The sequence below is a fragment of the Oncorhynchus mykiss genome, chromosome 12 (genome assembly GCF_013265735.2).
Source record: "Oncorhynchus mykiss isolate Arlee chromosome 12, USDA_OmykA_1.1, whole genome shotgun sequence".
In the NCBI taxonomy this organism is placed as follows: Eukaryota; Metazoa; Chordata; class Actinopteri; order Salmoniformes; family Salmonidae; genus Oncorhynchus; species Oncorhynchus mykiss.
In genome coordinates, this window is record NC_048576.1 from 30,931,136 (window position 1) to 30,945,230 (window position 14,095).

General features: G+C 44.4%; 1 protein-coding gene across 5 annotated transcripts in view; it reads right to left on the bottom strand.

Moving 5' to 3' along the window:
- The window catches only part of LOC110537435 (Down syndrome cell adhesion molecule homolog), a 136,727-nt gene that overhangs the window by 36,074 nt on the left and 86,558 nt on the right, over positions 1 to 14,095 (bottom strand). For 3 of the 5 annotated variants that reach the window (XM_021623481.2, XM_021623476.2, XM_021623477.2), the window contains exons 9-12: positions 7,967 to 8,245; positions 7,093 to 7,134; positions 6,669 to 6,788; positions 5,859 to 6,038 (exon numbers count right to left, since the gene is read on the bottom strand). In XM_021623481.2, coding sequence (XP_021479156.2) covers positions 5,859 to 6,038; positions 6,669 to 6,788; positions 7,093 to 7,134; positions 7,967 to 8,245 — 621 coding nt within the window. The remainder of the gene's footprint in view (positions 1 to 5,858; positions 6,039 to 6,668; positions 6,789 to 7,092; positions 7,135 to 7,966; positions 8,246 to 14,095) is intronic. The other 2 variants (XM_021623479.2, XM_021623480.2) reach the window with 1 other exon arrangement.

Genomic DNA, 14,095 nt, shown 5'->3' on the forward strand with positions numbered 1-14,095 from the left:
CTGCTGGCTGTGGGCGTCTGTGACAGCGTTCCAATGTGTTGATGCATGGTGTATTATGGTTAGGCATTAGCCTATGCACAGACACTAATAACAATGAAAACGTCTCACTATGACATCACAACAGCTGCAATTAATTTCCCCATGCGTCCGCCACAATAGCCTGGCCGAATGGAATCTGTCTAAACCGCTGAATTACAGTAGCAGCCTGTGAGGACCATGATTCTTCAGTAATAGCCCGTGTGTGTGTGTGTGTGTGTGTGTGTGTGTGTGTGTGTGTGTGTGTGTGTGTGTGTGTGTGTGTGTGTGTGTGTGCCTATATGTGTGTATTTTCCAGTAACACAGCCAGGTAAACCTCTATGAGTGATCACCCAGTCAGAAGCTCATCCAGTATTGTATATCACCTGACCACTTTACAGCCGTCACTTCCAGTGTTGCTCTAATTTACACCTAAGCCTCTTAAGTGGCAGCAGCTTCCCAAGCAGCAGTGGTGTCATATGGCCTGGATAAACAACACACACCAGTACAGCACAGCCTGTACTGCTCCAGCCTGTACTGCTACATGCTTACCGTCTATGTAGAGGAGAGGAGGATACAGTCTGATGTGGGTACAGTATATAACACTACACCTGCTAGTCTGCAGCATGCTTAGTGCCTACATGTATGGAGAGGAGGATACAGTCTGGTGTGGGTACAGTATATAACACTACACCTGGTCAGCAGAGGACAGGCCCTGTGGGTTAACGAGGGTCTCGTCTGGCACAAGCACACTGATCCATAGGAGACAAGGGGAGCAGGGCTCCCAGGGAGGCTCACGTTCCTGAGAGCCGGACCGGCAGACACAACCAACACCCGATTGCCTCGATCCGACCGCACAATGATCAAAACAACAACCTGATCCGGGAGACCAGCTCAACCTAAGGGAGAACACACAGGCTCACACACAGACACATACATGCACGCACGGCACACACACACAACGCAGAGGGACATCTGTCTGTGTGTGTGTGCGTGTGCGCGAGTGTGCGCGCGTGTGTGTGTGTGTGTGTGTGTGTGTGTGTGTGTGTGTGTGCAGACAATACTGAGCAGCCTATGTCCCAAAAATTTACACAGCGATGAAAATCTCCCACTCATGTGGGTACTCTGCTGTGTGTGTCTAGATGTAAGGCTTTAAGTGTGTAGTGCACAGGAGTTTGGTGGCACCTTAATTGGGAAGGACGGGCTTCTGGTACTGACTGGAGTGGAGTCGGTGGAATGGTATCAAATACATCAAACTCATGGTTTCAATGTGTTTGATGCAATTCCATTTACTCAGTTCCAGCTGTTATTATGAGCCGCTCTCCCCTCAGCAGCCTCTACTGATGTACAGTGTATAATTGTGTTTATCCATATGAGTGTGCATGTGCTTGTTCGTAAGTGTACGTGTCCTGGTACATGTACTGTGTGTGTGTGTGTGTGTGTTTTTGAGGAATTGTGTGAGAGTTTTACATGAGTGATTGAGTCAGACAGACAGACAGACAGACAGACAGACAGACAGACAGACAGACAGACAGACAGACAGACAGACAGGCACTCTGCTCTGACCAGATAACAGCTACAAGGGTATAAGCTCCCACACTGTGTGACTGGAATTACATGAGCACCCAGCCCAGCCTTAGGAGTGCAGCAGGAGATCACACACACACATGCCACGTACAGAGATACACACACACACATGCCACGTACAGAGATACACACACACACATGCCACGTACAGAGATACACACACACACATGCCACGTACAGAGATACACACACACACATGCCACGTACAGAGATACACACACACACATGCCACGTACAGAGATACACACACACACATGCCACGTACAGAGATACACACACACACATGCCACGTACAGAGATACACACACACACATGCCACGTACAGAGATACACACACACACATGCCACGTACAGAGATACACACACACACATGCCACGTACAGAGATACACACACACACAAGGACATACACGTACACAAACATACACGTACAGTTGAAGTCGGAAGATTACATACACTTAGTTTGGAATCATTACATCTCGTTTTTCAACCACTCCACAAGTTTCTTGTTAACAAACTATAGGACATCTACTTTGTGCACGACACAAGTCATTTTTTTCCAACAATTGTTTACAGACAGATTATTTCACTTATGGGTCAGAAGTTTACATACACTAAGTTGACTGTGCTTAAACAGCTTGGAAATTCCAGAAAATGCTGTCATGGCTTTAGAAGCTTCTGATAGGCTAATTGACATAATTTGAGTCAATTGGAGATGTACCTGTGGATGTATTTCAAGGCCTACCTTCAAACTCAGTGCCTCTTTGCTTAACATCATGGGAAAATCAAAATAAATCAGCCAAGACCTCAGATAAAAATTGAAGACCTCCACAAGTCTGGTTCATCATTGGGAGCAATTTCCAAACGCCTGAAGGTATCACGTTCATCTGTACAAACAATAGTACGCAAGTATAAACACAATGGGACCAGGCAGCCGTCATACCTCTCAGGAAGGAGACACGTTCTGTCTCCTAGAGATGAACGTACTTTGGTGTGAAAAGTGCAAATCAATCCCAGAACAACAGCAAAGGACTTGTGGAGATGCTGGAGGAAACAGGTACAAAATAATCTATATCCACAGTAAAATGAGACCTACATCGACATAACCTGAAAGGCTGCTCAGCAAGGAAGAAGCCACTGCTCCAAAACCACCATAAAAAAGCTAGACTACGGTTTGCAACTGCACATGGGGACAAAGATCGTACTTTTTTGGAGAAATGTCCTCTAGTCTGATGAAATAAAAATAGAACTGTTTGGCCATAATGACCATCTTCATGTTTGGAGGAAAAAGGGGGAAGCTTGCAAGCCGAAGAACACCATCCCAACCGTGAAGCACGAAGGTTGCAGCATCATGTTGTGAGGGTGCTTTGCTACAGGATGGACTGGTGCGCTTCACAAAATAGATGGCATCATGAGGAAGTAAAATTATGTGGATATATTGAAGCAACATCTCAAGACATCAGTCAATAAGTTAAAGCTTGGTCGCAAATGGATCTTCCAAATGGACAATGACCCCAAGCATACTTCCAAAGTTGTGGCAAAATGGTTTAAGGACAACAAAGTCAAGGTATTGGAGTGGCCATCACAAAGCCCTGACCTCAATTCCAAAAAGCTTGTGCGAGCAAGGAGGCCTACAAACCTGACTCAGTTACACCAGCTCTGTCAGGAGGAATGGGCCAAAATTCACCCAACTTATTGTGTGAAAATTGTTGAAGGCTACCCAAAACATTTGATCCAAGTTAAACCATTTAAAGGCAATGCTACCAAATACTAATTTAATGTATGTAAACATCTGACCCACTGGGAATGTGATGAAAGGAATAAAAGCTGAAATAACTCATTCTCTCTACTATTATTCTGACATTTCACATTCTTAAAATAAAGTGGTGATCCTAACTGACCTAAGACAGGGAATTTTTACTAGGATTAAATGTCAGGAATTAACGGGGAAAAACTGAGTTTAAATGTATTTGGCTAAGGTGTATGTAAACTTCTGACTGCAACTGTACACATAAACAACACACACCTCCCAGACCCACTAAGAACCTGATTTACCCAGAAACTTTGGCTAAAAATGTTTATGTTGATTTAGGACAATCAACAGTTCCTCCTTCATATTACAAATCAGTGCAGTTTACATAGTCTATTCAACATCAACATCAAATGGGAACTCCTTCAACATGAAAGATGAAAACAATAGTCTGGCCTCACTTTTTCGACAGTTTCCTTTTTTCACCTGAAGAGGGAGGTGTTCCTATTGGAAAAATCTACAGCCACAACTTATAGTATAATCATAGACTTTAACATCTAAAGGGAGACCCATGGGGAAGCACTAGGCTACATGTTGGCTCTCACTAGAGACATTCATGAAAGCCTTTTCATGGAGTCTTCCCGAGCATCCATTTCTGTTTGATTTTGTCATGTTAGTGGTCTGTGCTGGTATGAGTTTCCATGTGTGGGAATGGAGTGCTAGGGATGTCAAAGAGCCACATTGTTTTAGCTCTGTATTTACAGTGGGGTGGTCCAGTATAGTGTTGGGTAGTGTTTGTTGCGTTAAATGGCTAAATGTTAAGTGACTGGTGTCACTGTGCTCTGTGACAGAGAGGCCACCAGTGTGGTGCCACCACCACACCACCACCACTACCATGGCCCTGTATCTTTCTGCCTGAACATATCCCACAAAAGCAACCATGCAGCGTTTCCAGTCTCCGTCGCTCTCTTTTTCTCTCAGAGAAACACAGGCGTTTATCCGCTGAGTGGCCATGGACTTAGCTCCCCTCCATTAGGCTCTGAACTCTGTATGCAGGCAGAGGCTGCCATGTGGAAAATAGGGCCGAGGGGGAGGGGGGGAGTGGAGGGATGGACTACCCGTCCGTCACCCTCCCTTGTCTCTCCCTTCTCTCTCTCCCCTCCCCTCCATAGGCTTCTCTTCTGTGTGTCTGTCTTTCTCCTCCTCCTCCTCCTCCTCTTCTGCTTCCTATTTCCCTCTGTCTTCTCTTTCTGTCTTTCTCCCTCTGTCTTATTTGTGTGTGTGTAATATTTAACTGTATTAAAATTCTGAATTAAATTAAATTAATTAGATTTTTTTCAGCACCTTCAGCCCCTTTCAAATATTACATAATCTCCCCCAAATATTTGGGGAATTATTTCTTATGGATGATATAATATAAATTGAATGCATGATACTATATTCTTGTCCAGCAAGTGAAATTAAAGCAGTTGTTATTGGATAACGAAAGCAATCAAATGTGAGATCTCTCCAAGCTCTCCTTACTTCTTTCAACCCTCTGCTCCCACATGCATACCATATTTAATTATGAGTCTATTAACGCACCATGCGTCAATCTAAGTAACATAATAAAAAATTCCCATTAAAATCTGTCAATTTAAGCTAGAGATATCAGGTTTTTTTGCAGGGGTTGCCTCTCATGGGTTGCGTCTCATCCGCCTATGTCGGCCATCTGCGGTGGAAGGTGGCAGAGCTACAGCGGTGTTTGTCGGAGCATGTGACACCCGAAAAGCAGTCTTCTCACAAAAACATCTGTAGCGTCCAAACGGTTTGGCCTACAAACTATTATGACCCCACTATGGAAAGGGGAGACTCTCTCTCTCTGTTTTGCTCCATTTTGACTCGTCTAAAGGTAACCCATACAAGGTAGTTTTGTGGCAACAAAAATAACGGGTTAAGTATATGTCCAAAAAAACTCAAATATATCCTGAGCTTTCTTATATCTCCAAGATAAAGGACACACTTCAATACCTTATTCCTTTATGCATTTGACTGTCTTTTTTGCCATTTATGATTGTGTTATTCAATTATTTTCTTTGGGCTATGATAGTAAAGGTCAAATTCAACATTTTACCAAATAATACAAAATATAACTAATTGATACCGAAAGGGGTCCTAAACTTCAAATAAAATATCTAAATGATCCGTGGTATCATTTCTTAAAACAATTCCATATGTTACCCCCCTTTAAGAGGTTAAGGTACATAATCCTGACTGGAAGAGGAATCTTACTTTTGACACTGAGTTTAGATTTTTTATTTTTTTTAATTACATTGGAGAACAAATGTTTCAGGATGGGGGGGGGTCTTCCATTTGACACTGAGCTGATAACTGCCCCTGAACAGGCAGTTAACCCACTGTTTCTAGGCCGTCATTGAAAATAATAATTTGCTCTTAACTGACTTTCCTAGTGAAATAAAGGTAAAATTTAAAATAAAATAAAAATACAGCCATGACAGATGACTTACTTTTGACGTTGAGGTACATGGACTTGCTGACATCAGCTCCCACGTCATTGCTGACCTTACACAGGTAGTAGCCACTGTCCTCCTCCAGCACATGTTTGATGAGCAGAGAGCCGTTGACCAGTACCTGGATACGGAAGCCCGAGTTCAAGGCTATAGGCTGGAACTGGGGAACCCCCGCACCTAGAGAGGGAGAGAGGGAGAGGTGGAGGGAGGTAGAGAGAGGAAGAGGGGAAGATGTAAAAACACCTCTTGCATAGTTTATGACCAAATTGTGAAGAATTATTACATAATGGATGGATGTTTTGCAGTAACAAAAACTACAGTACATTTCCATTTCCTCCTTTACGCTAACGTGAGAAGATTCTTCCTCTTTACATTTGTTTAGAGTTGCAGCGCTGAGCTTTCACAATTCAACCTTAAGGCTGTGGACACTGTGTTTGCTGTGTTGGCTCTCATAAACAGATGCTCTTTAATAAAAAAGCTTGCCGTAGGACAATGTTGTGTTTATGCAATTCAGCAAGATAGTCAAAGGAGTAGAAATGGAAGATGCACAGTTACAGAAGGGTATTTATCCTCAATCATGAACCAAGTGTGTAAACATATCATCATAGTGGTCAGAAGGGAGAAGAACAGCTTTTAATTAATCCTGGGTCATGCTCAGTAGTGCACACTGTAGCAAAAAGTTTTGAAATGGAAACGGAACATCTGTGTTCTATTTGGACAGGTTCATGCAGTACCTCCCTGTTTCACTCCATGTCAAAACATTAACTCTCTACTTAACACAATTCTTTTATATTTTGGCCTATTTACCTTTGGAGTGCTTCCACACTATGGTAGGGACGGGGTATCCCTCTGCAGAGCAGTTGAGGATCACAGCTTTTCCATAGATGCCGTCCTGGTCCTTGGGCTGCACCACAAACTTTGGAGGGACTGGTTGGGAGAGCAACAGACAAAAGGTAATTAAAACGGGTTAATCTGTTATGGTGTTGTAGTTTGAGTTTGTAATACCTTGTGGCTTAAATAGCACAAATTAGAAATGCTATATTTTCACACCAAGTGTGAGAAAAAAAGAAGAGCCAATGCTAGCGAGTGGGTTAGCATATTAGCCCAGTAGTGGAATAAGTGGCATCTCACATCACAACATTAAAAGATTACAGTAAAACAGAATGTGCAACACTGCTATTGGGTTTAGGGTTATATTATGTTTTAGCATAAAGGTTTTCTTTTGCTATACCCAACATAGGCCTAGCGGTAGGTTGATTTGGATCCACTCCAACTGTAGGGGAACATATGAAGAGAGTTTACTCTTGCAGAATACTGGAAAAACTAGCAAATACGTTCTCGACTCATATCTTTGAGTGGTGTCAACCCTTCTCCCCCCTCTCTCCCCACATCAACTCCCTCCCTCCCCCTCCCACCCCTCTCCACATCTTCCCCCCCACCCCTCTCCCTCCTCACCCCTCTCCTCTCCTCACCCCTCTCCCTCCTCTCCCCTCCTCACCCTCTCATCTCCTCACTGCTTTATATCCCCCTCCTCAACTCTCTTCCCTCCTCACCTCTCTCCCTCCTCACCTCTCTCCCTCCTCAACTCTCTTCCCTCCTCACCTCTCTCCTCTCCTCACCCCTCTCCCTCCTCTCCCCTCCTCACCCTCTCATCTCCTCACTGCTTTATATCCCCCTCCTCACCTCTCTCCCTCCTCAACTCTCTTCCCCCCCACCCCTCTCCCTCCTCACCCCTCTCCTCTCCTCACCACTCTCCCTCCTCTCCCCTCCTCACCCTCTTATCTCCTCACTGCTTTATATCCCCCTCCTCACCTCTCTCCCTCCTCAACTCTCTTCCCTCCTCAACTCTCTTCCCTCCTCACCTCTCTCCTCTCCTCACCCCTCTCCCTCCTCTCCCCTCCTCACCCTCTCATCCCCTCACTGCTTTATATCCCCCTCCTCATCTCTCTCCCTCCTCAACTCTCTTCCTTCCTCACTCCTCTCCCTCCTCACCTCTCTCCATCTCCCTCCTCACACCTCCCCCACCTCTCTCCCCTCCTCACCTGTCTCCATCCCCTTCCTCACCCCCCCCCCCCCTCCTCACCCCTCTCCCTCCCCCTCCTCACCCCTGACGATGAGCTGACTCTGGTGTTCCACGGTGGCGGCCTGGTTGCGTGCGATGCAGGTGTAGTTGCCATTGTGCAGGAGAGACAGGTTGGAGATACGTAGGGAGCTGGTGAAGTCTATGTTGTCGATCGTTACGCCGAGGCTGGCCGGGATTGGCCGACCGTCCTTCTGCCAGGTGATGAAGACAGGCTGATCACCTGACATCACCACGCACGGAATGAACACACGTTGGCCAATAGAGAAACGAGGGAACTCGAAGGGATGGATGGTGGGGGGAACTGCAGGAGAAAGAGACGGGTAGAGTTATGGAAAGGGTATTTATGTTTGTATCTTAAAGCAAGGATTCAACTTAGTTAGTTCTGATCAACCATCCTCATCCCCATCTAGTTTCTAAATGTATTAATAGCATGGCTTAACACCATGGAGATGCAGATGAGAGAGAGAAATTAATTACATTTCCCCTTGCGGAGAGGCTGGCTGTCCTCTACCTCTCCCTTGTTCCCTCTTTCTCTCACTCTCTCTTCCTCTGTCTCTCTCTCTCTCTCTGGGGACACTATAGCCATGGTGCGAAGCAGATGCTTTGAAGAATTCATGATTTAAAATAACATTGAAATAAACGACACTTCAACAATTATTTAATTCTCAACAAAGTAAGAATAATGGGCTCCTGGGGATTCCCACTCTTTTCCTCTCCTCTCCGCAGCCTCAGAATGCTAAGCAGCTGAGAGGCAAATTAGGTACAGTGGGAATGTCGTTGTTCTGGGCTTTGTTTAGGGCCACAGTCGGCGTGATTTCCCCCACCTCGCACAGATGTTAACGTGGCGGCGCCGCCGAGACCCGTGAGAGAGGATTCCGATTGGTACGTTCTTTCTGATACTTCAAATTATGCAGCACCATTATTGAGGAAAGACCAACTGGGCACAAACTGGTTTAATCATTGTTGTTTCCATGTCATTTCAATTAAATTATGTTGAACCAACATGCAATAGACGTTTAATTGACATCTGTGCTCAGTGGGGAGAGCCGTCTGAGGTTATGTACTGTAGTGTACTGGCAGACTGGCATAGCGGCTGTGAATGTTCAGATCAGCTGACGATGGGATTCTTTACAATGTTAGTCATGGCTGGTCATGGCTGACATCAACACCATCATCCCAGACACCCTGGACCCACTCCAATTCGCATACTGCCCCAACAAATCCACAGATGACGCAATTTCTATTGCACTCCACACCTGGACAAGAGGAACACCTATGTGAGAAGGCTGTTCATCGACCATAGCTCAGCACCATAGTGTCCTCCAAGCTCATCACTAAACTAAGGACCATGGGACTGAACACCTCCCTCTGCAACTGGATCCTGGACTTCCTGACAGGACACCCCCAGTTGGTGAGGGGAGACAACAACTCATCCACCACGCTGACCCTTAACACAGGGGCCCCTCAGGTGTTTGTGCTTAGTCCCATCCTGTACTCACCCATCCTCACCCATAACTGAGTGGTTGCGCACGACTCCAACACCATCATTAAGTTTGTTGATCACTGAAGACAATTAGACAGCCAATAGGGAGGAGGTCAGTGACTGACTGTTAAGGGTCAGCGTGATGGATGGGTTGTGTGGTGCCACGTCAGCAAGACGTTGAGGGAGACTACAGGAAACGGAGGGCCTAGAGCTTCACATTCTTCGGTGTCCACATCACTAAGGAATTAACATGGTCCACACACGCCAACACAGTCAGGATGAAGGCATGACAACACCTCTTACCACTCAGGAAACAGAAAAGTTTTGGCATGGGCCCTCAGATCCTCAAAATGTTTTACAGCTGCCATCCAGGACCTCTATACCAGGCGGTGTCAGAGGAAGGCCCTAGACATAGACATTTCTCTCTGCTACCGCACAGCAAGAACTCTGAACAGCCTCTACCCCTAAGCCATAAGACTGCTAAATACCTACCCAGACTATCTGCATTGACCCTTTTTACACTAGCTCTTTTGACTCATCACATACGCTGCTGTTACTGTTTATTATCTATCCGGTTGCCTAGTCACTTTATCCCTACACAACAGTAGTAGATCATCAAGGACATCAACCACCCAAGCCACAGCCTGTTCACCCCACTATCATCCAGAAGGCAAGGTCAGTACAGTTTTTATTTAGTTATTTAACCTTTATTTAACTAGGCAAGTCAGTTATTTACAAAGACAGCCTAGGAACACTGGGTTAACTGCCTTGTTCAGGGGCAGAACGACATATTTGTACCTTCTCAGCTCAGAGATTCGATCTAGCAACCTCTCGGTTACTGGCCCAACTCTCTAACAACTAGGCTATCTGCCACCCCATCAAAGCTGCATCAAAGCTGGGACCGAGAGACTGAAAAACAGGTACTATCTCAAGGCCATCAGACTGTTAAATAGCCATCACTAGCTGGCCTCCACCCAGTAACCTGCCCTGAACTTAGTCATTGTTACTAGCTGGCTGCCACTCGGTTACTCAACCCTGCACCTTAGAGTCTGCTGGCCTATGGACATAGACATGGAATCAATGGTCACTTTAATAAAGGATCACTGGTCACTTTAGGGCTAGGCCCCTTTTTTCTCAATTTCTGCCTGACTGACGTGCCCAAAGCAAACTGCCTGTTGCACAGGCCCTGAACCCAGGATATGCATATCATTGGTACCATTGGAAAGAAAACACTTTGAAGTTTGTAGAAATGTTAAAATAATGTAGGAGAATATAGCACAATAGATATGGTAGGAGAAAATCCATAGAAAAACCAACCAGAATTTTGTTTTTGAGAGACCATGCTCTTACAATGGAATGTTATAGTTCCCAGGATGCAATACCTATGGCTTCCACATGGTGTCAGCAGTCTATGGTCAAGGTTTCACGATTGTAACTTCCAAAACGAATAAGAAATATCAGTTTTAGTACAGGGACACAGTCTTGGAAATTCGACAAGACGCACCTGCTAAAATCAGTTTCCTATTGAACACACTTCTTTCCGTAAGAAATATTATAGTTTGATTACATTTAAGGGTATCTGAGGAGTAAATAGAAACGTATTTTGACTTGTTGAAACAAAGTTTAGGGGTAGATTTTCAGATTAGTTTCTCTGCATGTTGAACAAGTGGATTATCAAATCGATGGCGCCAACTAAACTGACTTTTTGGGATATAAAGAAGGATTTTATCTAGCAAAACGACACTACATGTTATAGCTGGGATCCTTTGGATGACAAAACAGAGGAAGATTTTCAAAAAGTAAGTGAAAATTCATTTGTGAATTTATGAAACCTGTGCCGGTGGAAATATATTTTGATGTGGGGCGCCGTCCTCAAACAATCACATTGGCATACTTTGGCTGTAATGGCTACTGTAAATCAGACTGTGCAGTTAGATTAACAAGAATTTAAACATTCAACCGATATAAGATACTGGTATGTACCTAAATGTTTAATATCCATAATTTTTACATTATTTATTTGAATTGAATTCCAGAATTGAATTCCAGAATTTAATTTATTTGAATTCCAGTTTCACCGGAAGTCACCGCTAGCGGGACGCCTATCCCTGAGAGGTTATTAATAATGTTTACATACTATTTTACTCATTTTATATGTATATACTGTATTCTAATGTATTCTAGTCAATGCCACTCCAACATTGCACGTCCTAATATTTATATATTTCTTAATTCCATTCTTTTACTTTGAGATTTGTGTGTATTGTTGTGAATTGATTTAGATACTACTGCACAGTTAAATACTACTGCACTGCTGTAGCTAGGAACACAAGCATTTCGCTACACCCGCAATAATATCTGCTAAATATCTGTATGTGACCAATACAATTTGATTGATTTTGATATGCACATATCTACCTCAATTACCTCGTACCCCTGCACATCAACTCAGCACTGGTACCACATGTGTAGAAAACCCTTACAGTCCCTCTCATGAACTAACTCATAGCCCTCTCTAACTCTTGAAACAAGTAGCCTACCTAACTCTGCCTGACTCCCTGACTCTGCAGAGGCGGGGGATGGGGTCCCATTGTTTATAGGCTACTCTGTTTGCATCTCTGGAGCTCTCCAGTTACATGCCACAACCAGTGACCTCTGATTAGGACATTTGACCGCCCATCACCACCTTTGATCCTGCTGAACTGCATCTCCACAGTACATCTGTCCAATAAGCAGGTGTGACCAGGACAAGTATAAAAACACAATCTAGCCCAGTCCGGGGTAAGTCTTCAGCAAGCAGTGGCAGAGTGAGGAGCATAAACCTCTGCCCTGCACATCAACGGCTGGGCCACAACCCATTGACCATTTCTTCTGCAGCCCTGTACTCTCCCAACACACGCTAGTGTTAGCGTGTCACTGACCTGCAAACCACTCTCACTGTCACTACAACACTTCCACCTAGTCCACTTCCTGTTTGCTGTGTGTGTGTGCCTGTCTTGAGTGTGGAAATAATGTGTGAATTGCATCCCTGTCTCCTACCGGTCATTTCCGTCTTCTTACCGGGATGAGGGGGCAGTTGCACCTACATCTAAACCACCTCTATTAGAGACCACCACATGGTGGAGCTCTTTTTCACTGTCTATATAGCCAGGTTACTTATATAACCAAGTTACTTATTGTGTATTTATTACTTATGTACTTTTTTAAATATTATTTTTTGACTTGTCTCTGCATTGTTGGGAAGGTCACGTACAGTGGCTTGCGAAAGTATTCACCCCCCTTGGCATTTTTACTATTTTGTTGCCTTACAACCTGGAAATAAAATAGATTTTTTTGGGGGGGGTTGTATCATTTGATTTACACAACATGCCTACCACTTTGAAGATGCAAAATATGTGCATACCTATTCACCCCCCCCCCCCCCCCAAAGTCAATAGTTTGTAGAGCCACCTTTTGCAGCAATTACAGCTGCAAGTCTATTGGGGTATGTTTCTATAAGCTTGGCACATCTAGCCACTGGGATTTTGCCCAAGGACAAACTGCTCCAGCTCCTTCAAGTTGGATGGGTTCTGCTGGTGTACAGCAATCTTTAAGTCATACTACATTTTCTCAATTGGATTGAGGTCTGGGTTTTGGCTAGGCTATTCCAATACATTTAAATGTTTTCCCTTAAACCACTCGAGTGTTGCTTTAGCAGTATGCTTAGGGTCATTGTCCTGCTGGAAGGTGAAACTCCATCCTTATCTCAAATCTCTGGAAGACTGAAAAAGGTTTCCCTCAAGATTTCCCTGTATTTAGCTGTGGTATGACTTAAAGATCATTCCTTAAATTCTGACCAGTTTCCCAGTCCCTGCCGATGAAGGACATCCCCACAGCATGATGCTGCCACCACCATGCTTCACTGTGGGGATGGTGTTCTCGGGGTGATGAGAGGTGTTGGGTTTGCACCAGACAGCGTTTTCTTTGATGGCCAAAAAGCTCAATTTTAGTGTCGTCTGACCAGAGTACCTTCTTCCATTTGTTTGTGGAGTCTCCCACATGCCTTTTGGCGAACACCAAAGGTGTTTGCTTATTTTTTTCTTTAAGCAATGTTTTTTTTCTGGCCACTCTTCCATAAAGCTCAGCAGATACTCCAATATCCGCTGTGAGGTTTTGCAGCTCCTTCAGGGTTATCTTTGGTCTCTTTTTGCCTCTCTGATTAATGCCCTACTTGCCTGGTCCGTGAGTTTTGGTGTGCGGCCCTCTCTTTGCAGGTTTGTTGTGGTGCTATAGTCTTTCCACCTTTTTATTATGGATTTAATGGTGTTCCGTGGGATGTTTAAAGTTTTGGATATTTTTTATAACCTATGACCTGTACTTCTCCACAACTTTGTCCCTGACCTGTTTGGAGAGCTCCTTGGTCTTCATGGTGCCGCTTGCTGATGGTGCCCCTTGCTTAGTGGTGTTGCAGACACTGGGGCCTTTCAAAACAGGTGAATATATACTGAAATCATGTGACAGATCATGTGACACTTAGATTGCACACAGGTGGACTTTATTTAACTAATTATGTGACTTCTGAAAGTAATTGGTTGCACCAGATCTTATTCAGGGGCTTCATAGCAAAGGGGGTGAATCCATTTAAATTACAGGTTGTAATTCAATAAAATAACAAAAACGCCAAGGGGG